This window comes from Eucyclogobius newberryi, unplaced genomic scaffold, assembly GCF_026437365.1.
Source record: "Eucyclogobius newberryi isolate DKJ021-1_F unplaced genomic scaffold, fEucNew1.0.hap1 SCAF_9, whole genome shotgun sequence".
NCBI lineage: Eukaryota > Metazoa > Chordata > Actinopteri > Gobiiformes > Gobiidae > Eucyclogobius > Eucyclogobius newberryi.
In genome coordinates this window covers 12,577,260-12,602,904 of record NW_027316532.1, presented here as the reverse complement: position 1 = coordinate 12,602,904, position 25,645 = coordinate 12,577,260, and the positions used below count along the sequence as shown (strand labels likewise).

Genomic DNA, 25,645 nt, shown 5'->3' with positions numbered 1-25,645 from the left:
CACACACTCACACACACACACACACACACACACACACACACACACTGACACTGACACAGACACACACACACTGTCACACACACACACTGACGCTGACACACACACACTGACACACACACACACTGACACTGACACACACACACTGACACACACACACACACACACAAACACTGACACACTGACACACACACACACATACACACTGACACACACACACATACACACTGACACACATACACACACACTGACACACACACACACACTGACACACACACACTGACACACACACACACTGACACACACACACTGACACACACACACTGACACATACACACTGTCACTCTGACACACACACTGACACACTGACATACACACTGACACACACATACACACTGACACACACACTGACACACACACACACTGACACACACACACTGACACACACACACTGACACACACACACACACACACTGACACACACACACACACACACTGACACACACATACACACTGACACACACACACACACACACCGACATGCACACTCTGACACACACACGCACACTCTGACACACACACACACACTGACACAGACACACTGACACACACAGACACACTGACACACACATACACACTGACACATACACACTGACACATACACACTGACACATACACACTGACACACACACACTGACACACACACACTGACACACACACACTGACACACACACACACACTCACACTGACACTGACACACACACACTGACACACACACTAACACACACACACTGACACAGACACACACACACTGACACACACACACACACACACTGACACACTGACACACACACTGACACACACACACACTCACACTGACACTGACACTCACACACTGACACACACACACACATACACACTGACACACATACACACACACTGACACACACACACACACACTGACACACACACACTGACACACACACACTGACACACACACTAACACACACACACTGACACAGACACACACACACTGACACTGACACACACACTGACACACACACACACTGACACTGACACTCACACACTGACACTGACACACACTCACTGACACACACACTAACACACACACACACTGACACACACACACACTGACACACACATACACACTGACACACACACACCCTGACACACACACACGCACACACTGACACTCTGACACACACACACTGAGTGAGACTGAGCTCAGGAGGAGCAAGTGGAACAGGATGTGGAGCTCTGCGTTTTTAAAGAACCTGAACTCGCCACTCGGGTAAAAAGACGATTCAAACATTCAACCAACTGTTGTTTCAGCATCATTAGTTTATTCAAAGTTTAAAGTTTATAAAAGTGATTTTATATGATATGTCCCCTTTAAAGGTCCTGACAAGGGAACAAGCGGTAGAAAATGGATGGATGGACATGAAAGTCCAGACAGAGATGACTTTATTATTGACATATTTTAACCCCATTAAATATTTCGGTGTAATCCCTCATTCGTCCAGGCGTGTTCCATTGTAGAAAAAGCTTCAGTTGTAGTCATCGGGACTCGGTCAATAGTATTGACAATGACTCTTGGATGAGAGTCGAAACGTCTATTTTTTTCTAACCGAGTCCAGATGACTACAACTGAAGCTTTTTCCCATTAAATATTGTATTTTACAGTTTTACTTCTGCATTGAAATAAGTTCATGACAAACCACATGAAACCAATGATCTATAAAAACATTTTAATCCAAATAAGACAAATAAAGTTGGTCTGCGTTGGCCTGGTTTGGCCTGTGTTACCCCTGTAGCTCTGAAGTTCTCTCTTGGTGAGATCATGTGGCACAGAGGTCAAAGGTGGCCACATATTCCAGCGCCGCACGGTAACACAGCTGGTACTGCTCCTGCAAAGACAAAGAGTGAGTTCTGACCGCACACACGGGCAAGAGCATCTGGGAGACGGGCAGGAGCACCTGGGGGGCGGGCAGGAGCACCTGGGGGGCGGGCAGGAGCACCTGGGGGACGGGCAGGAGCACCTGGGGGACGGGCATAATCTAATAAAAATAATAATAGTATAAAAAGTTTCAGTTGTGTCATTTGTTTTTGTCCAGATGAATCCTCCTGGACAAATGAAACATTACACCCACAAAGAATAGACATTACATCTTGGCACAAATGTGTGAGCAGGAAACGAGTAAAAACTCTACAGAGCAAATTATAGTTGAAGTGACGGTGTTTAAGAAGTGTTCATGAGTCCAACATAAGAGGGACAGAAACTGTTCTAGTGGAGGAGGTTCTGGTCCTGATGGACCGTAGCCTCCTGCCTGAGGGGAGTGGCCTCCTGCCTGAGGGGTGTGGCCTCTTGTCTGAGGGGAGTGGCCTCCTGCCTGAGGGGAGTGGCCTCCTGCCTGAGGGGTGTGGCCTCTTGTCTGAGGGGGGCGTGGCCTCTGTGGAAGTCTACCACCATCTCCTTGGTCTTTCCCGCGTTGATGAGGAGGTGGTTCCGCTGACACCAGTCCACAAAGTCCTGCGCCAGTCCTCTGTACTCCGCATCATCGTCGTCCGTGATGAGTCCGATGATGGCAGAGTGGTCAGAGAACTTCTGCAGGACACAGCTGTCCATGTCTGAGGTCTGCAGTGAAGAGAAAGGGCGCGAGGACGGTGCCCTGGGGCCCCCACACTGCAGGTCCCTCACACGGCAGGTCCCCCACACTGCAGGTCTGAGTGTCAGACACACAGTCCCAGGCTCTCACAAACTGGGGTCGGTCTGTGAGGTAGTCCAGGATCCACTCTGCAGGTCGTACTCCACACCAGCCGTCTCCAGCTTGTCCCTCAGGAGCTGATGGTGTTGAAGGCGCTGGAGAGATGAAAGAACAGGATCCTCACAGAGCTGCCAAGCTTCTCCAGGTGAGAGAGAGAGCGGTGCAGCAGGGAGATGACGGCTTCCTCCACTCCGATGCCAGGCCGATATGCAAACTGCAGCGGGTCCATGGCTGAGCTCACGGTGGAGCGGAGGTGGTCCAGGACCAGCCGCTCCAGTGTCTTCATCAGGTGAGACGTGAGAGCCACCGGCCTGAAGTTGTTGAAGTCTTTGGGGCGCGGTGTCTTGGGCACAGGTACCAGACAGGAGGTCTTCCAGACCTGTGGTACCACCCTCAGCTTCAGGCTCATGTTGAAGACATGCTCCATAACTCCACACAGTTCATCTGCAGGACTTAAGGAGCCTGGGGCTGATCCCGTCAGGTCCTGCTGCCTTCCTCACTTTAATCCTGTTCAGCTCTCTCCTCACCTGTGCTGCTGAGACAATCAGTGGTTGGCAGGGGGACTGTGTGCTGGGGGGACGGGTGAGTCCAGGGGGACTGTGTGCTGGGGGGACGGGTGAGTCCAGGGGGACTGTGTGCTGGGGGGATGGGTGAGTCCAGGTGAAGGGGAGCTGATGGGCCGGAGCAGAGGTGTGAAGAGGGACGGTGCAGGCCATTGTCCAGCTGTGGAAGAGGGCGGGTCCCACACACATCGCGGCGACAGGAGAAAAAACACAGTCTATGTTTGGTCTCACTTCAGTGAGTGTGGAGCGATGTGGACTTCAGGCAAGTACATCCCCCAAAATACATTTCATTGTATTGTTTTCAAACGACACAGTACTTCTGCTTTAGCCCTTTCTCTTCACCCTTTACACTGCAGACTTCAGACACGACACGGACAGCTGTGTCCTGCAGAAGTTCTCTGATGACTCTGCCATCGTCGGACTCATCACGGACGACGATGATGCGGAGTACAGAGGACTGGCGCAGGACTTTGTGGACTGGTGTCAGCGGAACCACCTCCTCATCAACGCGGGGAAGACCAAGGAGATGGTGGTGGATTTCCGCAGACGCCACCCCACTGCCCCCTCACCAGTGAACATCCAGGGACGGGACATTGAGAGAGTGAACTCATACAAGTACCTGGGTGTTCATCTGAACCACAAACTGGACTGGACTCATAACACAGACGCACTGTACAGGAAGAGCCAGAGTCGGCTCTACCTCCTGAGGAGACTCAGGTCTTTTGGAGTGACAGGGCCACTCCTGAAGACCTTCTACGACTCTGTGGTGGCATCAGCTCCTGTAGGTGTGGCCTGCTGGAGCAGCAGCATCACAGAGAGGGAGAGGAAGAGACTGGACAAAGTCATCAAGAAGTCCAGCTCCGTCCTGGGCTGCGCTCTGGACTCGGTGCAGGAGGTGGGGGACAGAAGGGTCCTGGCTAGATTCACATCTATGCTGGACCATGAGTGCCACCCCCTGCAGGACACTCTGTCCCCTGCAGGACACTCTGTCCGCTCTGGAGAGCAGCTTCAGTGAGAGACTGATCCACCCTCGCTGTGTGAAGGAAAGGTTTCGTAGGTCTTTCCTTCCTGCTGCTGTCAGACTTTATAACAAACACTGTTAGTCCTGAACACTCGCAATACTGACCTAACCATGTGCAATTCCGTCATATGTGCAATTACTGTCGTGATTCATGTGCAATTACTGTGAAATTCATCTGCAATCCATGTGTCGTCGTGAAACATATTCATGTGCAATTACTGTCGTGATCACATGCAATGGTATTTATGTATTTATTTATTTATTTTTATCTTTATTATTTTTCCCCTCCATCCCTTGTTGGGTTTTGTCTATGGGAGTTTTTGTTTATAAGAGATCTTCTACTGAAAGTGTTTTTCAAACTTACTATAAGTGATCTGTTCTGTTCTTCTGTATCTACCTCTGTATCTTCCTGCGTTGCACCAATGAAATTTCCCCACGTGGGACAATAAAGGAATATCTTATTTTATCTTATCTTATCTTAACAGGAAACAGTAGAAAGGAAGGTCTTAACACTTAAACTGATGATATTTTAAATAAATCTGCAGAAGCACTGTAAAAACATTTGTTTTATGCCCATTCGGAAAATGATCCAAACTGAACTGAGCCGTGATTAATTCACTGACAGTTGTTTTACACAGCACCATTTTTCCCCTTATTAAATTCACAATGCTCTGAAGTGTGGATGGTCTAATCGTCATGGTTACCACCCCTGCTCCCATACACTTTCAGAAAATGCTAACTTCAGTCATGCGTGTAGTGGAACTTCAGCAACAGAACCAAAGATCTCTCTAGTCACTAGAGAGATCTTTGGTTCTGTGGAGAAAGACGACATTCTAATAGAAAATAATGCTCTGTCCAAAGATCAATGAGAAAATAACCAACATTTCACAGATTTTGGACTTGGCTGAAAAGAGCATGAAGAAATATGAACCTCTGGTGTTTTCTGGAGGTTTTGGACATGTCCTCGGGGTCTGGACATGTCCTACATGTCCTCGGGGTCTGGACATGTCCTCGAGGTCTGAGTGCAACTTCATTAAAGGGTAAAACAATTGTGCTACAGATCTGTATAGATCTAATGTAAAGCTATAAGATCCAGAGCTGAACTGACCTCCGTCTGGACCATGTCCGGCCTCTGAGTGCGGAGCAGTTTGACTGTCTGGAACACGTCCACCATCGCCTCATACTTCAGCCTCTCCAGGACGATGCTCAGAGCCACGAACACGCCCGTGCGTCCCACTCCAGCACTGCACCCAACATGGGACACGACATGGAAATGGGAAACGACATGGACATGGGACACGACATGGGACAGATTATTCAATTCATTTTCATTTTGAATGTATTTATTTCTTATGTGTTAAATCACGATGAACTTGATAGTTCACAATAAGGAGAGAAGAATCCTTCATATTTACAGTCATATGTTACACATGCTGTGCTAACTTAGGCTAGGCTAACATATTAAAGGTGGAATGGACGATTTTTTTGGCCCAAATCTGAGTCTCATTTCCTCGTGGCGTGGACTGTCCATTAATCCTGCCACGTATCAATCATAAAACGCACCTACTGCTCACCTGCAGAGCCTCGTTCACTTGCAGAGCCTCGTTCACCTGCAGAGCCTCGCTCACCTGCAGAGCCTCGTTCACCTGCAGAGCCTCGCTCACCTGCAGAGCCTCGTTCACCTGCAGAGCCTCGCTCACCTGCAGAGCCTCGCTGACCTGCAGAGCCTCGTTCACCTGCAGCCGCGTGCTACTCGTCTCCATGAGCAGCACATTTCCCTGTGTCTAAGCGCATTGATCCATCATAATATAGTTCCCTCAGTGACGGGACAAAGTGAAGACGGAGAAAGACAGTTCGAGCTCAGAAGAGACAGAAATCTACGGTAGACGAGAGATGATGCGATCCGTCCTATTAACAAACAAACGTGTGTGTTGTATCAGTCGCACAGGGGAGTGGCATGAGCACGGGGGGGTGGCATGAGCACGGGGGAGTGGCATGTGCACGGGGGGAGTGTCATGTGCACGGGGGAGTGGCATGAGCACGGGGGAGTGGCATGAGCACGGGGGAGTGGCATGTGCACGGGGGAGTGGCATGAGCACGGGGGAGTGGCATGTGCACGGGGGAGTGGCATGAGCACGGGGGAGTGGCATGTGCACGGGGGAGTGGCATGAGCACGGGGGAGTGGCATGTGCACGGGGGAGTGGCATGAGCACGGGGGAGTGGCATGTGCACGGGGGAGTGGCATGAGCACGGGGGAGTGGCATGTTCACGGGGGAGTGGCATGAGCACGGGGCAGTGGCATGAGCACGGGGGAGTGGCATGAGCACGGGGGAGTGGCATGAGCACGGGGGAGTGGCATGAGCACGGGGCAGTGGCATGTGCACGGGGGAGTGGTATGTGCACGGGGGAGTGGCATGAGCACGGGGGAGTGGCATGTGCACGGGGGAGTGGCATGAGCACGGGGGAGTGGCATGTTCACGGGGGAGTGGCATGAGCACGGGGCAGTGGCATGTGCACGGGGGAGTGGTATGTGCACGGGGGAGTGGCATGAGCACGGGGCAGTGGCATGAGCACGGGGGAGTGGTATGTGCACGGGGGAGTGGCATGAGCACGGGGGAATGGCATGTGCACGGGGGAGTGGCATGAGCACGGGGGAGTGGCATGTTCACGGGGGAGTGGCATGAGCACGGGGCAGTGGCATGTGCACGGGGGAGTGGTATGTGCACGGGGGAGTGGCATGAGCACGGGGCAGTGGCATGAGCACGGGGGAGTGGTATGTGCACGGGGGAGTGGCATGAGCACGGGGCAGTGGCATGTGCACGGGGGAGTGGTATGTGCACTTCCGCCTGAGTTCTCAAATCGCCGAAAAATTATATAACCTATCTTGTCTCCATGGAGATTTGTTTGCGTTGTTTGCAATGTTGCACAGTAAAGTATTAAACCTCCATAAAACAAACAGGAAACGCCATCAGACCAAGTTACTGGTCAGATCTGTGGAGAATCAACCCACCTGAGAGTAAAGTTAGAGTGCATGTTTTTAAAGGTATTTATAACTGGATAAATGTGCACTACAAAGTTTAAACTAAACTGTCACAAAAGTAACACCGGAAGTAAGGGATGCCTTCAGACTGAAGAAGGAGGCCTATCAGGCCACTCTGGCTTGTAGGTCTCCGGAGGTCATCGACAGGTATCGGCAGGCCAAGCGAGCCGCGGCTCGTGCTGTCGCAGAGGCAAAAACCCGGGCCTGGGAGGAGTTCGGGGAGGCCATGGAGGAGGACTATTGGTCGGCACCAAAGAAATTCTGGCAAACCGTCCGGCGCCTCAGGAGGGGGAAGCAGTGCCTCACCAACACCGTTTACGGTGCGGGTGGAGGCTTGCTGACCTCGACTGGGGATGTCATTGGACAGTGGAAGGAATACTTTGAGGATCTCCTTAATCCCTCAGTCACGTCTTCCGAAGAGGAAGTAGAGACCGGGGACTCAGAGGCTAGCTCATCCATCACCCAAGCTGAAGTCACTGAGGTTGTTCGCAAACTCCTCGGTGGCAGGGCTCCGGGGGTGGATGAGATCCGCCCCGAGTACCTAAAGTATCTGGATGTTGTAGGACTGTCTTGACACGTCTCTGCAACATTGCGTGGCGTTCGGGGACCGTGCCTCTGGACTGGCAGACCGGGGTGGTGGTCCCTCTGTTCAAGAAGGGGGACCGGAGGGTGTGTTCCAACTACAGAGGGATCACACTCCTCAGCCTCCCGGGTAAGGTCTATTCCAAGGTATGGAGAGGAGAATCCGACCGATAGTCAAACCTCGGATTCAGGAGGAGCAGAGTGGTTTTCGTCCCGGTCGTGGAACTCTGGACCAGCTCTATACCCTCCATCGGGTGCTCGAGGGTTCATGGGAGTCAGCCGAGTGTGAAGCGGCTGGGATGAGAATCAACACCTCCAAATCCGAGGCCATGGTTCTCAACCGGAAAAAGGTGGCTTGCTCTCTTCAGGTGGGTGGGGAGTCCTTGCCCCAATTGGAGGAGTTCAAGTGTCTTGGGGTCTTGTTCACGAGTGAGGGAAGGATGGAGCGTGAGATCGACAGGCGGATCGGTGCAGCGGCTGCAGTGATGCAGTCGCTGCATCGGACCGTTGTGGTAAAGAGGGAGCTGAGCCGAAAGGCAAAGCTCTCTATTTACCGGTCGGTCTACGTTCTGACCTCACCTATGGTCATGAGCTTTGGGTAGTGACCGAAAGAACAAGATCGCGGATTCAAGCGGTCGAAATGAGTTTCCTCCGCCGTGTGGCTGGGCGCTCCCTTAGAAATAGGGTGAGGAGCTCGGCCACACGGGGGGAGCTCGGAGTAGAGCCGCTGCTCTTCCACGGCGAGAGGAGCCAGCTGAGGTGGCTCGGGCATCTGTTCCGGATGCCTCCTGGGCGCCTCCCTCGGGATGTGTTTCAGGCATGTCCCACCGGGAAGAGGCCCCGGGGAAGACCCAGGACACGCTGGAGAGACTATGTCTCTCGGCTGGCCTGGAAACGCCTCGGGATCCCCCCGGAGGAGTTAGAGGAAGTGTCTGGGGAGAAGGAAGTATGGGAGTCCCTGCTCAGACTGCTGCCCCCGCGACAAGGCACCGGATAAAGCGGCAGAAAATGGATGGATGGATGGATGTCACAAAAGTGACATGGTTTTCCTTCAAGATGAAAGTTCTCTGCACAGGACTTAATAACTGCAGCCTCTGTGTTAACTGTTTAAAGTGACATTTAGAGGACATTGTGATCAGCCCTGTACTAGAGACAGACCTTTGGGACATTTGGACAGTCATAGTCTCACCTGCAGTGGACAGTGATCGGTCCGTCTTGTCCAAACTGCTCCTTGGTCTTGTGGACCTGTCCAATGAAATCGATGAAGCCCATTGCTGTTTTGGAGACTCCTTGTTCTGGCCAGTCGATGAAGTGGAACTGCCTGACCGTTCTGGACTGTCCATTCTAGAAAGAAAGGGATGAAACCACAAAAATAAAAACAGAATACTTAAAGGTTCATTGTAACATTTTTACTGGAGGGTCGACCACAGGGCGTCCCCGTGACAACGTCAAACATCATCTATATTCATGAAGACAGGCAGAAGGTACAGGTCAGATCTGTGGAGAAGAGCATTATGCAAATACATAATGCCATGTTGTGGAACATTCCGGGCAAAGTAACAATACTGTGTACTTTATTGTTCCCTTGGGGACTTGTGTTGTGGACTTGTGGCATCAGCTAAAAACTACACTATACAAATCACACAATCACAATCCGAGCCAAACACAACTGACAAGTTAAAGTGTCAGCTCCGAGGCTCAGGGCCGCTGCCAGCCATCTGGGGGCCCTAAGCAGAAATGGGCAGTGGGGCCCACTTTGAATGTCTGTAATACAACCTGTCTGTGAATATTTATACATGAAAATCAAATGCTATAAATAATGCAAACATCAATCAAAGTTTATTTGCAGAGCATAATTCACACAAAAGTAACTCAAAGTGTTTTACAAAAGTAAAAACAAATGACAAAACGGGACCCGGGATGACGTCACCGTTTGCTCCGTTTTCTGGAAACATACAGTTTTACAAAATCTAAAGAAATGAGGAGAAAGATGAGAAAACGCAACGGACAAAAGCCTGATGGCGCTGCTGGAAAGCATCCCACCTCACACGCTAACGAGGCTAACATGGCTACCAGGCCTGAGGCTAACATGGCTAATAGGCCCAACGCAGCCGCTAACAGCCCGCTAACAGCCCGCTTCACGCCGGTAAACAAAGCACCGAGGGAAGAGCACCTTACACCGACTGGCCTCTGCGATGCGTGAAAGTGAAATGCAGCGTGACGTGGAGGTGCGGAAATGAGAACAATTCTATCCAATTTATATTTGTAACGACCAAAATCACAACAGCAGTTTCCTCGAGGGGAACTCCACAGGGCTGCGCTTTGTCACCGCTTCTGTTCATTGTTTTTATGGACAGAATTTTCATGTGCATGGTTCTTGACCAGAAATAATGATTTTGCCTTCTGCAGGTGGTGAGTATGTCAGGGTCCTGTTCACGAGGGAGGGAAGGAGCGTGAGACTAACAGGTGCATTATGATACAGTGTGTTACAGTATTGTCAATATTAGAAGCAGAACCTGATTTATCCTTTTTAAAACTTCCACTGCTCTGCAGACAACACTGTATTTATCAATGAACCTGATCAGAGCGATCAAGGAGACAGACTTAGAGCTCGTGTGAAGGAGATAAAAACCTGGAGGACACTTAATGATCTGCTTCTTAACCCTGAACAAACCGAGGTCATTGTGCTGGAGGTCATTGTGCTGGAGGTCATTGTGCTGGAGGTCATTGTGCTGGAGGTCATTGTGCTGGAGGTCATTGTGCTGGAGGTCATTGTGCTGGTCCTAAGCATCTACGAGACGCTCTATCTGAGCAGAGAGTCAGACTGGACAATGTCAGTGAAGCCTCCAGTTCTACTGTAAGAAACCTCAGAGTCTTATTTGACCAGGAGCTCTCATTTAAAGCTCATATAAATCAAGCTTGTAAAACAGACTATTTCCATTTACGCAACAAGAGCCAAAATCAGAAGAATCCGGCCTAAAAGTGAAGCTGAAAAACGTCTCCTGCATTTGTAACGTCTAGATTAGACTGTAACTCCTGCTCACAGCAGGTCCTAAAAGCTCCATAAAAAGCTTTAACTGGTTCAAAATGCAGCAGTAAGATTACTAACAGGAACTAAAAGAAGAGAGCACATTATGCCGGTGCTGGAGTCTCTTCACTGGCTCCTGTCCAGTTTAGAATCAAATTTTAAATTCTACTCCTGACTTACAAAGCCATAAATGACATGGCCCCTCCCACCTCAAAGATGCTATAGAACCATATCATCCAAACAGAGCTCTTCACTCTCAACATGCTGGCCTTCTGGTGGTGCCAAGAGTCTCTAAAAGTACAGTAGGAGGTAGAGCGTTTAGCTACCAAGCGCCTGTGTTATGGAATCCATGGAATGTCCATGTTAAATATGCTGACACACAGTCTCTTCATTTAAGTCCAGGCTTAAAACGTTCCTCTTTGAAATGACTTATGGTCAGGCCAGTTAGGAACAGAAATATAAAGCCACAGCTTCAGCTCCGCTGCCCTAGCAGCAACTGTGCTGGGGGAAGTATGGCAGCTTGAGCTCTGTCCTCTTCTTCTGACTTATTCTATCAAACAATATTTAATTTTTAATTCCACTTGCAAACTGTTCATTGCCTTCTTTTTCTTTGTCTCACTCCTGAGGACTTGTGGACCCAGATGTCCCTCTCCTGGTGAAGTGGTCCCTGCCCCGTATGGACGGTCCCTCATCTGCCTGAAGAGTGGCTCCAGCTCCAGTCTCCCTCACGTCTGTGAGAGTCAGATCTCTCCTTCATCTGGAACTCCTCCAGGTTTATACTTTTCCCCAAGGAGGTTTTTTGTAGTTTTTCCTGGCCGAGAAGGAGGAGCTAAGGACAGAAGGAGGGTCTAAGGACAGAGGACTCTGGGACAAATCGTCCCTCGTCTCCACAGACATTGTTGATTCATTTCTCACTGTCGCCCTCAGAGGAAATTGAAAAGGGTCACTAATGTTAATCAGATTCATTTTAAGATCTATTTGCATTTAATGACAAAGATAAACTCCTAAAGCTACATTTCAGAATTGTGTGTGTGTGTGTGTGTGTGTCTTACCCGCTCGTCTGTGACGTTCATCTCTCTCAGGATGTACTGAGGCATGATGTACTCAGCCATCGGCTCCAACACAAAGTACTGTGAGTGGGCGGAGCTCTTGGTGGGCCAGTATTGGTGGCACTTCTCCTATAGATGCAGAAGGTCAAAGGGTCAAAGGGTCGTGTAACAATGATGGAGATGTGTGTGTTTGTATGTAAAACATAGCCAAATATTCAAATCTCTGTCTGATTTACAAATAGAGTTAATGTGTTTACTGAGGTTCGTGAGCAGGACCCCGCCCCCACCTCTGTCAGACCACACTTCCATATCCTCTAAGAGGGCGTCCTGAACCCCCCCTTCTAAGAGGGCGTCCTGAACCCCCCCCTTCTAAGAGGGGGTCCTGAACCCCTCCTTCTAAGAGGGGGTCCTGAACCCTGTCAAGAAATTAGACATAAACCAATGCTATTCCTTAACACACAGAGAACACAATTCAACTTAGAATATGAAACGACACAGAAACGTCAGACTTTTGTGTAGCTGCAAGGGAGAAACCGCCGGGCCGGGCCGCCAAGGCTGTTGTAAGCAACGCGATGACCCTCCTTGGTCTCACGACGTTTTTTCTCATGCAAGTTGGTTTTATTAGAAATTATGGAATAGACAGGTCACATTCTCATTGGTCAGCTTCACATCACTTGTTTTTACAACTGTCTTTCTTCCTTAGAGATAAGAGTGGGTAATGTTTACCTAAACTCCCCTGGGGTGCTACACCCCTCTCTCCCGTCATATCACTATTATGCAGATAAAATACATCACAGAAATATAATCATATATTTACATTTTATCACAACCCCCCCTTCTAAGAGGGGGTCCTGAACCCCCCCTTCTAAGAGGGGGTCCTGAACCTGCCTGCCCCCCCCTTCTAAGAGGGGGTCCTAAACCTGCCTGCCCCCCCCCCCCCCTTGGGTCCTGAACCTGCCGCCCCCCCTTCTAAGAGGGGGTCCTGAACCTGCCGGGGGGACATGTGGGGCTCTTCTGGGGGACATGTGGAGCTCTGGGGGACATGTGGAGCTCTCCTGGGGGACATGTGGAGCTCTCCTGGGGGACAGGTGGAGCTCTCCTGGGGGACATGTGCAGCTCTCCTGGGGGACATGTGGAGCTCTCCTGGGGAACATGTGGGGCTCTCCTAGGGGACATGTGGGGCTCTCCTAGGGGACATGTGGGGCTCTCCTGGGGGACATGTGGAGCTCTCCTGGGGAACATGTGGGGCTCTTCTGGGGGACATGTGGGGCTCTCCTAGGGGACATGTGGGGCTCTCCTAGGAGACATGTGGGGCTCTCCTGGGGGACATGTGGAGCTCTCCTGGGGGACATGTGGGGCTCTCCTAGGGGACATGTGGAGCTCTCCTGGGGGACATGTGGGGCTCTCCTAGGGGACATGTGGGGCTCTCCTGGGAGACATGTGGGGCTCTCCTAGGGGACATGTGGGGCTCTCCTGGGGGACATGTGGGGCTCTCCTGGGGGACATGTGGAGCTCTCCTGGGGGACATGTGGGGCTCTCCTGGGGGACATGTGGGGCTCTCCTAGGGAACATGTGAGGCCCTCCTGGGGGACATGTGGAGCTCTCCTGGGGGACATGTGAGGCTCTCCTGGGGGACATGTGGGGCTCTCCTGGGGGACATATGGAGCTCTCCTGGGGGATATGTGGAGCTCTCCTGTGTGACATGTGGGGCTCTCCTGGGGGACATATGGGGCTCTCCAGGGGGACATGTGGAGCTCTCCTGGGGGACATGTGGAGCTCTCCTGGGGGACATGTGGGGCTCTCCTGGGGGACATGTGGAGCTTTCCTGGGGGACATGTGAAGTGGGGCTCTCCTGGGGGACATGTGGGGCTCGCTTGGGGGACATGTGGAGCTCTTCTGGGGGACATGTGGGGCTCTCCTGGCTGACATGTGGGGCTCTCCTGGGGGACATGTGGAGCTCTTCTGGGGGACATGTGGGGCTCTCCTGGGGGACATGTGGGGCTCTCCTGGGGGACATGTGGGGCTCTACTGGGGGACATGTGGGGCTCTGGGGGACATGTGGAGCTTTCCTGGGGGACATGTGGGGCTCTCCTGGGGGACATGTGGGGGTCTCCTGGGGGACATGTGGAGCTCTCCTGGGGGACATGTGGGGCTCTCGTGGGGGACATGTGGAGCTCTCCTGGGGGACATGTGGAGCTCTCCTGGGGGACATGTGGGGCTCTCCTGGGGGACATGTGGAGCTCTCCTAGGGGACATGTGAGGCTCTCCTGGGGGACATGTGGGGCTCTTCTGGGGGACATGTGGGGCTCTCCTAGGGGACATGTGGGGCTCTCCTAGGAGACATGTGGGGCTCTCCTGGGGGACATGTGGAGCTCTCCTGGGGGACATGTGGGGCTCTCCTAGGGGACATGTGGAGCTCTCCTGGGGGACATGTGGGGCTCTCCTGGGGGACATGTGGAGCTCTCCTGGGGGACATGTGAGGCTCTCCTGGGGGACATGTGGGGCTCTCCTGGGGGACATGTGGGGCTCTCCTGGGGGACATATGGAGCTCTCCTGGGGGATATGTGGAGCTCTCCTGTGTGACATGTGGGGCTCTCCTGGGGGACATATGGGGCTCTCCAGGGGGACATGTGGAGCTCTCCTGGGGGACATGTGGAGCTCTCCTGGGGGACATGTGGGGCTCTCCTGGGGGACATGTGGAGCTTTCCTGGGGGACATGTGAAGTGGGGCTCTCCTGGGGGACATGTGGGGCTCGCCTGGGGGACATGTGGAGCTCTTCTGGGGGACATGTGGGGCTCTCCTGGCTGACATGTGGGGCTCTCCTGGGGGACATGTGGAGCTCTCCTGGGGGACATGTGGAGCTCTCCTGGGGGACATGTGGGGCTCTCCTGGGGGACATGTGGAGCTTTCCTGGGGGACATGTGAAGTGGGGCTCTCCTGGGGGACATGTGGGGCTCGCCTGGGGGACATGTGGAGCTCTTCTGGGGGACATGTGGGGCTCTCCTGGGGGACATGTGGAGCTCTCCTGGGGGACATGTGGGGCTCTCCTGGGGGACATGTGGGGGTCTCCTGGGGGACATGTGGAGCTGTGTCTTACCCGTCCCATCTCTTTCAGTTTGGTGAGCATGACCACAATGGTGGAGTTGTGCTCCCAGAGCATCCTCCAGAAGTCCCCTGTGGTCTCAGCCAGGGGCCCCTGTGCAGCGATGTACGCCCTCTGCTGCCTGAGGAGAGAACACACTGTTCAGACAGAAACAAAGACTCTATCACTCTGTCTCTCTCTGTCCTCTGTCTCAGGGACATTGGACCGAAATGAATCAAGCTTCACAGAGAGTTTGACATTGCCGTATTCTCAATATTAGAACGATGTACTCAAAACTCCTGCCATGGACACATACATGGATACTTATGGTGTGTACTTTCGGAGTGTACTTCCGGAGTGTACTTTCGGAGTGTATTTTCGGAGTGTACTGTCCGAGTGTACTTTCCGAGTGTACTTTAGGAGTGTACTTTCGGAGTGTACTTTCGGAGTGTACTTTAGGAGTGTACTTTAGGAGTGTACTTTCGGAGTGTACTTTCGGAGTGTACTTTAGGAGTGTAAGGAGTGTACTTTAGGAGTGTACTTCCGGAGTGTACTTTCGGAGTGTATTTTCGGAGTGTACTTTCGGAGTGTACTTTAGAAGTGAAGAAGAAAAGATGCAGATGTAAAGACGCAGATGTAAAGATGCAGATGTAAAGATGTAAAGATGTAAAGATGCAGATGTAAAGATGTAAAGATGCAGATGTAAAGATGTGCAGGACCTGTATCCGTGGATGAAGCTGGCGTTGATATAATCCGAGCCCTGAACTTCTCTCAGCGGCGTCAGAATCACACGACTCGACTCAAACGGGACGATGGAGTCAAGACGATTCTTGGATTTGTTCCATGGCAACGAGGCAGTGATGAAGGAGGAGGGGCTTCCAGGACGACTGCTCAACTTCTGAGAACACACACACAAACACAAACACACACACAAACACACACACACACACACACACACACACATAAACACACACACACACACACACACACAAAAACAAACACACACAAACACACTCACACATAAACACATAAACATAAACACACACACACACACACACACACACATAAACACACACACACACACACACACACACATAAACACATAAACACACACACACAAACACACACACACACACATAAACACACACACACACACACACATAAACACACACACACACACACATAAACACAAACACACACACATACACACACACACACACACACACACACACACACATAAACACACACACACAAACACACACACACACATACACACACACACACACACACACACACACATAAACACACACACACACACACACATAAACACAAACACACACACACAAACACACACACACACACATAAACACACACACACACACACACACATAAACACACACACACACACACATAAACACAAACACACACACATACACACACACACACACATAAACACACACACACACACACACACACATACACACACACACACACATAAACACACACACACACACACACACACACACATAAACACAAACACACACACAAACAAAGGATGATTGACCGGGGCGAGTGGTGTATCATCTTCACTTTAAGAACATGTTTTGAACCGTGTTCTAATGGATTCATCTTCAGACTCATTCTTTGACTGTTGGTCTCATATTCTACGCTGCGTTCCACTTGTCTTTGGAGCTCATATTTTCTAAGTTTCGACTTCGAGCTCAGTGCTGGTGTCAGTTGTGCTGGACGTGTCCAGAACTGGACCAAAGGGACGTCTTTGTGTCTCCGTGCTGACGCTAACTCTACTGTTGAGGCATAAAAAAGTGAAACTTAAAACAGATTTCAAACTGAAATCATCTTCATATTCCAGCTCCTAGGGGCCCCTCACGGACTGACCACAGCAGGGCATGGACCCTAGGGGCCCCTCACAGGCTGACCACAGCAGGGCATGGACCCCAGGGGCCCCTCACGGGCTGACCACAGCAGGGCATGGACCCCAGGGGCCCCTCACAGGCTGACCACAGCAGGGCCTTTACTAACTCTGCCGCTCTGGAAGGGACATATTTTCAAGGGTAGAAGAAAGACACCTGGAGGTCTCTTTATCTCGTCAATTAATAAATCTCTTCATCTCGTTAACTCTTCATCTCGTTAACTCTTTATCTCGTTAACTGCTGAACTAATGACTGAATGATTAAGATACAAATGCACTTTGTACCATTGATTTAGGTTTTTATTCTGGTAAAGATTTAACCATCATCTGATAATGATTCAAAAGCTTCATTAAGATTGTATCATGGATATGTTAATTAAGTAAGAGAGAGTTTGAAATGATCATAAATGTCTTTTAAAAAGGAAACGTGCATCATTAGTTTCATATATAAAGTAAAGTATAGTTTAGGGACAATTGCACGGTTCATAATGTACTTTCTACTCTTCAGTCCGGTTCAAAAGTGGACTGACCTTGAACTCCAGCTGCACAGCACTGCAGCCGTGTCCAGGCTCCTGCGCGCTCACTCTGTGCACGTACGAGTGGAGGAGGTGCGCCGGCGCCTCCGTGTGGCCACAGGTCGCCGCCTCCAGCAGCGCCTCGTAGATGAACACGTACTGCTCCTCCGTCTGGACCATGTAGTTCCTCTGAGCACGCATACACGTCACATAACCATAGATGTCCACGGACGGCTGCTGCTTCATCCGCTCCAACATGGCGTCCAGAGCGATGAAGCAGCCGCTCCGGCCCAGTCCAGCGCTGCCATTGGTCAAACACAGCTGCAGTTACTAGAGTCCATCAAGGTCGTTTGTGAACAATGTAGAATCAGACAAACATTGAACACTTTATACAAAAACGGCATGATATGTACATTCTAAATAAAATATAAAATATAGAGTTAAGTAGTGCAATAGAAGTGACAGTGAGTGAGTGACAGGTGCAATAGAGGTGACAGTGAGTGAGTGACAGGTGCTTAAGGAGTGTTCATGAGTCCAACAGCCGAGGGAGAGAAACTGTTCTAGTGGAGGAGGTTCTGGTCCTGATGGAGCCTCCTGCCTGAGGGGAGTGGCCTCCTGCCTGAGGGGAGTGGCCTCCTGCCTGAGGGGAGTGGCCTCCTGCAGAGAGGAAGTCTGCAGCCGATCTCCTTCTCAGCAGAGGGCGCTGTAGTCTCTGTTTGTCCCTGGCTGTGTCTCCAGCGTACCACACAGTGATGGAGGAGGCGATGCAGGAGGTGATGGAGGAGGTGAGGATGGACTCAATGATGGCCGTGTAGAACTGCTCCATCATCAGCTTGTCTTTCTTCAGCTACTGCAGGAAGTACATCCTCTGCTGGTCCTTCTTGATGATGGAGCTGATGGTGGCTCCCACTTGAGGTCCTGGTGATGGTGGCTCCCACTTGAGGTCCTGGTGATGGTGGCTCCCACTTTAGGTCCTGGTGATGGTGGCTCCCACTTGAGGTCCTGGTGATGGTGGCTCCCACTTTAGGTCCTGGTGATGGTGGCTCCCACTTGAGGTCCTAGTGATGGTGGTGCAGAGGAGGTGGAGGGAGTCCACAGTGGTGATGGGGGAGTCTGAGATGGTGAGGCTGTGTCTTCTGGGCGTTGAACTCCAGGTTGTTACCGCTGCACCAGCCGCTCCACCTCCTGAAGACAGACTCATCCCCGTCTGAGATGAGCCGGATGAGGGTGGTGTCGTCATGGTGATGAGGGTGGTGTTGTCATGGTGATGAGGGTGGTGTTGTCATGGTGATGAGGGTGGTGTCGTCATGGTGATGAGGGTGGTGTTGTCCACAGACTTTATCAGTTTTACAGAGTCGTGGCTGGAGGTGCAGCAGTTTGTCACAGGGAGAAGAGCAGGGGAGAAAGTACACAGCCCTGTGGAGCTCCTGTGCTGATAGTCCAAGTGTCTGAGACAGATACTAAATTCGTACTTTGCATCTTTGTAGCGCCCTCTAACTCCGCCCCTGTGCTCCGCCTCCTTCTGCCTCAGTCTCAGTTTAAGTGTGAACCAGAGTTTGTCATTGTTGAAAGTGACTTTGGTGTGAGATGGTCTAATGCTGTCCTCACAGAATGTGTGACATCACAGTGTCCGTGTAGCTCCTTCCAGTCTGTAATGTCCAAACACACACTTAGCTCCTCCTCCTCTGCCTCATTGGTCCACCTCTCTGAAGTCCTCACTACAGGTTGGAGAGCTTCAGCCTCTGTCTGTTTGTGGGGATCAGGTGGACCATGACGGGGTCTGACCAGCCCAGCGTGGCTCCGCCCACGGCGTGGAAGGCGTGGCTGACTGTTGTGTAACAGTGATCAGTGTGTTCTGCTGTCTGGTCGGAACTTTAATAAACGGTCTGTACTTTGGTCGTTGGTGGAAGGTCCTCTCCACGCTCAGAACCTGCTCCACCATCGTCCAACATCAAGAATTAAAATCAATGGTCATCTGATAGATCCACTGACCGTCAGATGACCATTGATTGGTAAGGGGGTCTGGACAGAGGAGTGTGGCAGGGCTGTGCTTGGTCTCTCCTCCTTTTTGTTTTGCAGTTGGAACCATTGGCCCAATTTATTTACAATCAAAAACAACTGTGTTACAATTGATGTGACATAAAATATTCTGCTGCAGATGGTGTTCTATTGTATTTGACCAGATATTTCCAGACACAATGTGTTGCATTTTCTTCAAGAAATTGGTCCAATGTCTGGAAACAACTTAAAAACTGAAATCCTCTTTTACTGGCGCCTCCCTCTGACCTTTGAAAAGAATCCTTTGACTTAGAGGAACAGGACTTTTATAGTTTTTTACAAATAAGGAGATATTATAATCAAGAATTAAAAAGAGGGATCATCATAACCTTTAGACTGAAACATGTATTAAAGCTTATACATCTTTTTTATTTGTATGATTCTTATTTGTATGCTTGTTTGTATCTGTTTTATGATTTTGAAGCATCGTTTCCTGTTGCAAAGCACTTTGAATTGTGTTGTGCCTGTATAAGTTATTTAAAGGCAGTGAAAACAGATACATGGCTTAGTAAGTACACGTTTTTCAGCGGGTGTCAAAAAGTAGCTTTAAATAATGACTCTTGGTGGTTTTCATGTGAGGCGTGGCTGTATTGTGGGGCTCTTACCTGCAGTGTACCACCAGGGGCCCAGCATCCAGGGGCCTCCAGGCTCTGACCCTGCGCAGGAAGCCCAGTGTGAGTGTGGGATACTCGGGGACGCCGTGGTCTGGCCAGGCCACGAACTGGAAGTGTCGCACCTCTCGTTTCACACTGGAGCCGGTCTGGACACATTCACATTACATCATCGTTTTGTCACTCAATGTCAGCTGCGTTCTGTCAAATATTGGGTACATTACAAACATTAAAGCTGGGGAACCCAATTGTTTGGTAAATTTTGTGTTTTCCACCAAAGATCTTGTAAATGCAGCAGTTTGGGACAAACATTTAAAAAAGCTTTTTTAAAGCTGCTGTGACAATGGAAAACATGTGGATATGAACAATGTGCCAAAAGGTCAGCGAGAGCAGGAGACGAGTAGCACACGTTAAAACTACATCCAGTTTTAACCTTAGGTCCTTTCCACAGTAGACAATTGCTTCTTGCCCAACTATAATATCCAGCTGGCAGCCCGGTGCAACGCTCCGCTCTTTTTTCACACTTTTTTCACACTTATTGGGCTTTATCTTTTTTATTTTGTAAAAAAAAATTCTACTTTAGTTGTACGATCGGGACACGTGCTGGAATCGCTTTAATTCAACTTGTTTCGACTTTGTTCGGCTAGCCCCGGCCCCCCCGGCCACACCACGCCCCCGGCGCGGTGTACGGAACGGCGCCGGTGCCCGTTTATACAAAGGAGGAACTCATGAAACTGCGGGGAACCATCGTCTTACCCGGAGATCGTCACGTTATCCCGGTGGACATCCTGATTTGTCCCCTCCATCCCTTTAGGGAAATGGGAGGTTTTGTTTATAAGAGTTTTTGTTTAGAGTGAAGAGTTCTTCTATTGAGAGTGTTTTTTAAACTTCCTATAATCTGTTATCTATCCTTTTCCTCTGTAGCTACCTGCGTTGTATCAATAAAAGGACAATAAAGGATTATCTTATCTTATCTTATCTTAATCAAACAAGTCCAGAAAACATTTCCCAGCATGTTTTCTTTTGATTGATTTTTCATTTCAATTGGGTTCATCCTGTTTACTCTCATGGGTGGTGGTGGTGGGTGGTGGGTGGTGGGTGGTGGGTGGTGGGTGGTGGGTGGTGGTGGTCCCTGTTGAGCTCCACAGAGTTAGGACACTGCCCATAGTATTGTGACCTGTCCTCCACCTCGACTTTAAACTATCCTGTTTAACCCTGATGGAGGTGTCACAGCTCCTGATGGAGGTGTCACAGCTCATGCTGACGTGGTCTCACCTTGTGGAGGATAAAGATGCGCAGACTATAGGAGGCCAGCTCCACCGTCTCCACAGCACTCACACCAATCATGCCGTAGGTTTGTGTCCCACGACTCGGCCAGTACTGGTCACACTTGACCTGTCCACCCAAAATAAGGGACAAGACCAATTTAAAAACACATTTGTGGTGATTTGTGGTGGTAAAAACAGCAAAAAAGATGATTATTATAATGTTTCACTCTTAAATGTTGTCATTTAGTATTCATATTCAGAATTTGCACCGTAAAATTCTCACTCGAGAGTTTTCTTCCAAGCGCGTCATCATGACAATAGTGCAGACGTTTTGTTCCCACACCATCCTCCAGAAGTCCCCCAGCGTCTCTGGCAGGGGCCCCTGTGTGGCGATGTAGGCCTTTTGCTTCCTGTAGCCGTCAATGTAGTTTGCATTGATGTAGTCACTACCCGGGGTCCCTGCCACACAGACTTTACAGTTTAGAACAGGTTATAAGGTTATATAAGACATTGTATGGTGTTGTTCTGACATGAGGCTGTCTCACCGTCCACACTGAGGACGACCCTGGAGTGATCGTACGCGATCACATTGGCGTAGCGGTTCTTGGGCTTGTTGACCTCCAGGTTAGAGTGCTGCCAGGTGAACTGCTGACCTGGATCTACTGACTGAGAAGAAGAATTCACCCCTTATTTCAATAGTAATTATACTTCAAATAGAATGCATAAATATAATATCACTATAATCTAGAACCGATAAAAATGTAGAATGGATTAACCAGGATAACACGAGGTGGAGAAATAGGACTTTTATAGGTTTACTTATAGTTATTATAACCAAGAAATTAAATCAACAATGACCTTAACAACCCTTTGATTGAAATATTTCTTAATGCTTATAAATCTGAGCTTTCAGGGGAATAATATCTAACTTATATAAATGTATTAACGATTGAAGCTGCCACTGTCGCTGATTATATTAAAAATGAATGTTTTTTTACAACTCCAGGTCAAAGTGTTCATTATTCACAGGGAAATGCAACTGTGGCACCAGGAGACAAACCACTGTCACGTGTCCAGGGACTGCCCTGTTGCTCACAAATATTGGACTGAAATTAACAATGCACTGCACTGTTTTTAACATTTCCATCCCATTTGATTTAATGAACTAAGTACTTGGGCCTCAAAACTCCTGCCATGGACAATCAATTGATTCCGAGAAGGAGGGTCTAAGGACAGAGGGAGGGTCTAAGGACAGAGGACTCTGGAACATCGTCCCTCGTCCCTATGGACATTGTTTAATCCGTTTTTCACTGTCGCCCTCAGAGGAAACTGTTGTTGTAATTTTGGGAACTGCAGGCTGTCGTTACTTCATACTCCTGAGAGAACTGCAGGCTGTCGTTACCTCACACTCCTGAGAGAACTGCAGGCTGTCGTTACCTCATACTCCTGAGAGAACTGCAGGCTGTCGTTATCTCATACTCCTGAGAGAACTGCAGGCTGTCGTTACCTCACACTCCTGAGAGAACTGCAGGCTGTCGTTACCTCATACTCCTGAGAGAACTGCAGGCTGTCGTTACCTCGCACTCCTGAGAGAACTGCAGGCTGTCGTTACCTCATACTCCTGAGAGAACTGCAGGCTGTCGTTATCTCATACTCCTGAGAGAACTGCAGGCTGTCGTTACCTCACACTCCTGAGAGAACTGCAGGCTGTCGTTACCTCACACTCCTGAGAGAACTGCAGGCTGTCGTTACCTCACACTCCTGAGAGAACTGCAGGCTGTCGTTATCTCACACTCCTGAGAGAACTGCAGGCTGTCGTTACCTCATACTCCTGAGAGAACTGCAGGCTGTCGTTACCTCATACTCCTGAGAGAACTGCAGGCTGTCGTTACCTCATACTCCTGAGAAAACTGCAGGCTGTCGTTATCTCATACTCCTGAGAGAACTGCAGGCTGTCGGTACCTCATACTCCTGAGAAAACTGCAGGCTGTCGTTATCTCATACTCCTGAGAGAACTGCAGGCTGTTGTTACCTCATACTCCTGAGAGAACTGCAGGCTGTCGTTACCTCATACTCCTGAGAGAACTGCAGGCTGTCGTTACCTCACACTCCTGAGAGAACTGCAGGCTGTCGGTACCTCATACTCCTGAGAGAACTGCAGGCTGTCGTTACCTCATACTCCTGAGAGAACTGCAGGCTGTCGTTACCTCATACTCCTGAGAAAACTGCAGGCTGTCGTTATCTCATACTCCTGAGAGAACTGCAGGCTGTTGTTACCTCATACTCCTGAGAGAACTGCAGGCTGTCGTTACCTCACACTCCTGAGAGAACTGCAGGCTGTCGTTACCTCACACTCCTGAGAGAACTGCAGGCTGTCGTTACCTCACAGTCCTGAGAGAACTGCAGGCTGTCGTTACCTCACACTCCTGAGAGAACTGCAGGCTGTCGTTACCTCACACTCCAGAGAGAACTGCAGGCTGTCGTTACCTCACACTCCTGAGAGAACTGCAGGCTGTCGTTACCTCATACTAATGAGAGAACTGCAGGCTGTCGTTACCTCACACTCCTGAGAGAACTGCAGGCTGTCGTTACCTCACAGTCCTGAGAGAACCACAGGCTGTCGTTACCTCATACTCCTGAGAGAACTGCAGGCTGTCATTACCTCATAGTCCTAAGAGAACTGCAGGCTGTCGTTACCTCATACTCCTGAGAGAACTGCAGGCTGTCATTACCTCATAGTCCTAAGAGAACTGCAGGCTGTCATTACCTCATAGTCCTAAGAGAACTGCAGGCTGTCATTACCTCATACTCCTGAGAGAATTGCAGGCTGTCGTTACCTCATAGTCCCAAGAGAACTGCAGGCTGCCGTTACCTCATACTCCTGAGAGAACTGCAGGTTGTCATTGGCCTTGAGTCGTTGGATACATTGTGCCAGGTCACACAGAAGAACCGGAGGGTGCTCTTGTGTCCCTAAGTGTAGAAGAGAAAATATTAACTGTAGTTTAAACTGGAACGACAAGACAAGTGGTCAGACGGTTTGGACATAATGACCTGCATGTAAGGAGCAAGAAATATCTTTGCAGAAATTAGACTATAATAGAGTGAGGGACCCGTCTGGTGGGACCTTTGTACTGTGAGAGACCTGTCTGTGCTAGGGACCTGTTTGTTGTGAGATGGCCTGTCTGCTGTGGAGGACCTGCCTACTGTGAGGGACGTGCCTGCTGTGAGGGACCTGCCTGCTGTGGAGGACCTGTCTGCTGTGGAGGACCTGTCTGCTGTGGAGGACCTGCCTGCTGTGAGGGACCTGCCTGCTGTGGAGGACCTGCCTGCTGTGAGGGACCTGCCTGCTGTGGGGTGGTGCAGCCTCCTCATCTCCACAGGGTCAGAACTGAGAGTCTGCATAGACTCCTTGAGCCGGCCGAGGGGCTCCTCCTTCAGTGAAGAGGACGTCCGCTTCCTGAGGAGAAGATGACACAGTGACTCACAGCGCAGAGGGCATGTGGTGGACAGAGTGTGACACACTCACCGCTCCTGTCGACTGCACTCACAGACAGGACAGGACCGAGAAAAAAAGAGAATTAACACTAAGGACTGAGAAACCGAGTGGCTTTCTGCAGACTCAACAAGCAAAGCACTAAACTCGGATATCGGATCTGAGGTGAATGAAGTTATATTGTTCTGAATGACACCAGAATATGAGAGCAGAGTGCTTTGCTAATGTTTCAGTCAAGTATTTAAACATTTTGTAATTAACACTTTTAACACTAAGAATGTTTTATCATTAAATCCTGCACATGCAGTGAGAAACTGACCTTTTAAAGACTAGAATAGCAATCACAGTGAGAATGATGAGGATGACTGAAAGCACTGGCCCCATGACCCACAGCATCTGGGCCTCATCCGGAGAGATCGTAACCTCCCCCTGGCTCCCCTCGCCCGGGCTCCCCTCGCCCGGGCTCCCCTCGCCCTGGTTCCCCTCGCCCTGGTTCCCCTCGCCCTGGTTCCCCTCGCCCTGGTTCTCCTTCTGGTTGAGCAGCTCAGAGAAGGGGCTGGCTGTGAGGCTCCTCTGAGACAGAACACACTCCGGTTATTGCATGTTATCAAATCTAAAAAAT

At 50.2% G+C, this 25,645-nt stretch overlaps 1 protein-coding gene across 1 annotated transcript in view; it reads right to left on the bottom strand.

Moving 5' to 3' along the window:
• Positions 1-1,793: 1,793 nt before the first annotated feature.
• LOC140354346 (receptor-type tyrosine-protein phosphatase F-like) overlaps positions 1,794-25,645 on the bottom strand; it is a 65,126-nt gene continuing 41,274 nt past the window's right edge. Inside the window, exons 18-32 of the mRNA XM_072439318.1 lie at positions 25,343-25,596; positions 25,057-25,068; positions 24,875-24,987; positions 24,403-24,500; positions 22,085-22,196; positions 21,814-22,001; positions 21,538-21,657; positions 20,257-20,411; positions 17,609-17,894; positions 15,868-16,046; positions 15,164-15,290; positions 12,070-12,195; positions 9,179-9,333; positions 5,476-5,611; positions 1,794-1,925 (exon numbers count right to left, since the gene is read on the bottom strand). Of these exons, the coding sequence (XP_072295419.1) occupies positions 1,857-1,925; positions 5,476-5,611; positions 9,179-9,333; positions 12,070-12,195; positions 15,164-15,290; positions 15,868-16,046; positions 17,609-17,894; positions 20,257-20,411; positions 21,538-21,657; positions 21,814-22,001; positions 22,085-22,196; positions 24,403-24,500; positions 24,875-24,987; positions 25,057-25,068; positions 25,343-25,596 (2,130 nt within the window). The 3' untranslated portion in view covers positions 1,794-1,856. The remainder of the gene's footprint in view (positions 1,926-5,475; positions 5,612-9,178; positions 9,334-12,069; positions 12,196-15,163; positions 15,291-15,867; positions 16,047-17,608; positions 17,895-20,256; positions 20,412-21,537; positions 21,658-21,813; positions 22,002-22,084; positions 22,197-24,402; positions 24,501-24,874; positions 24,988-25,056; positions 25,069-25,342; positions 25,597-25,645) is intronic.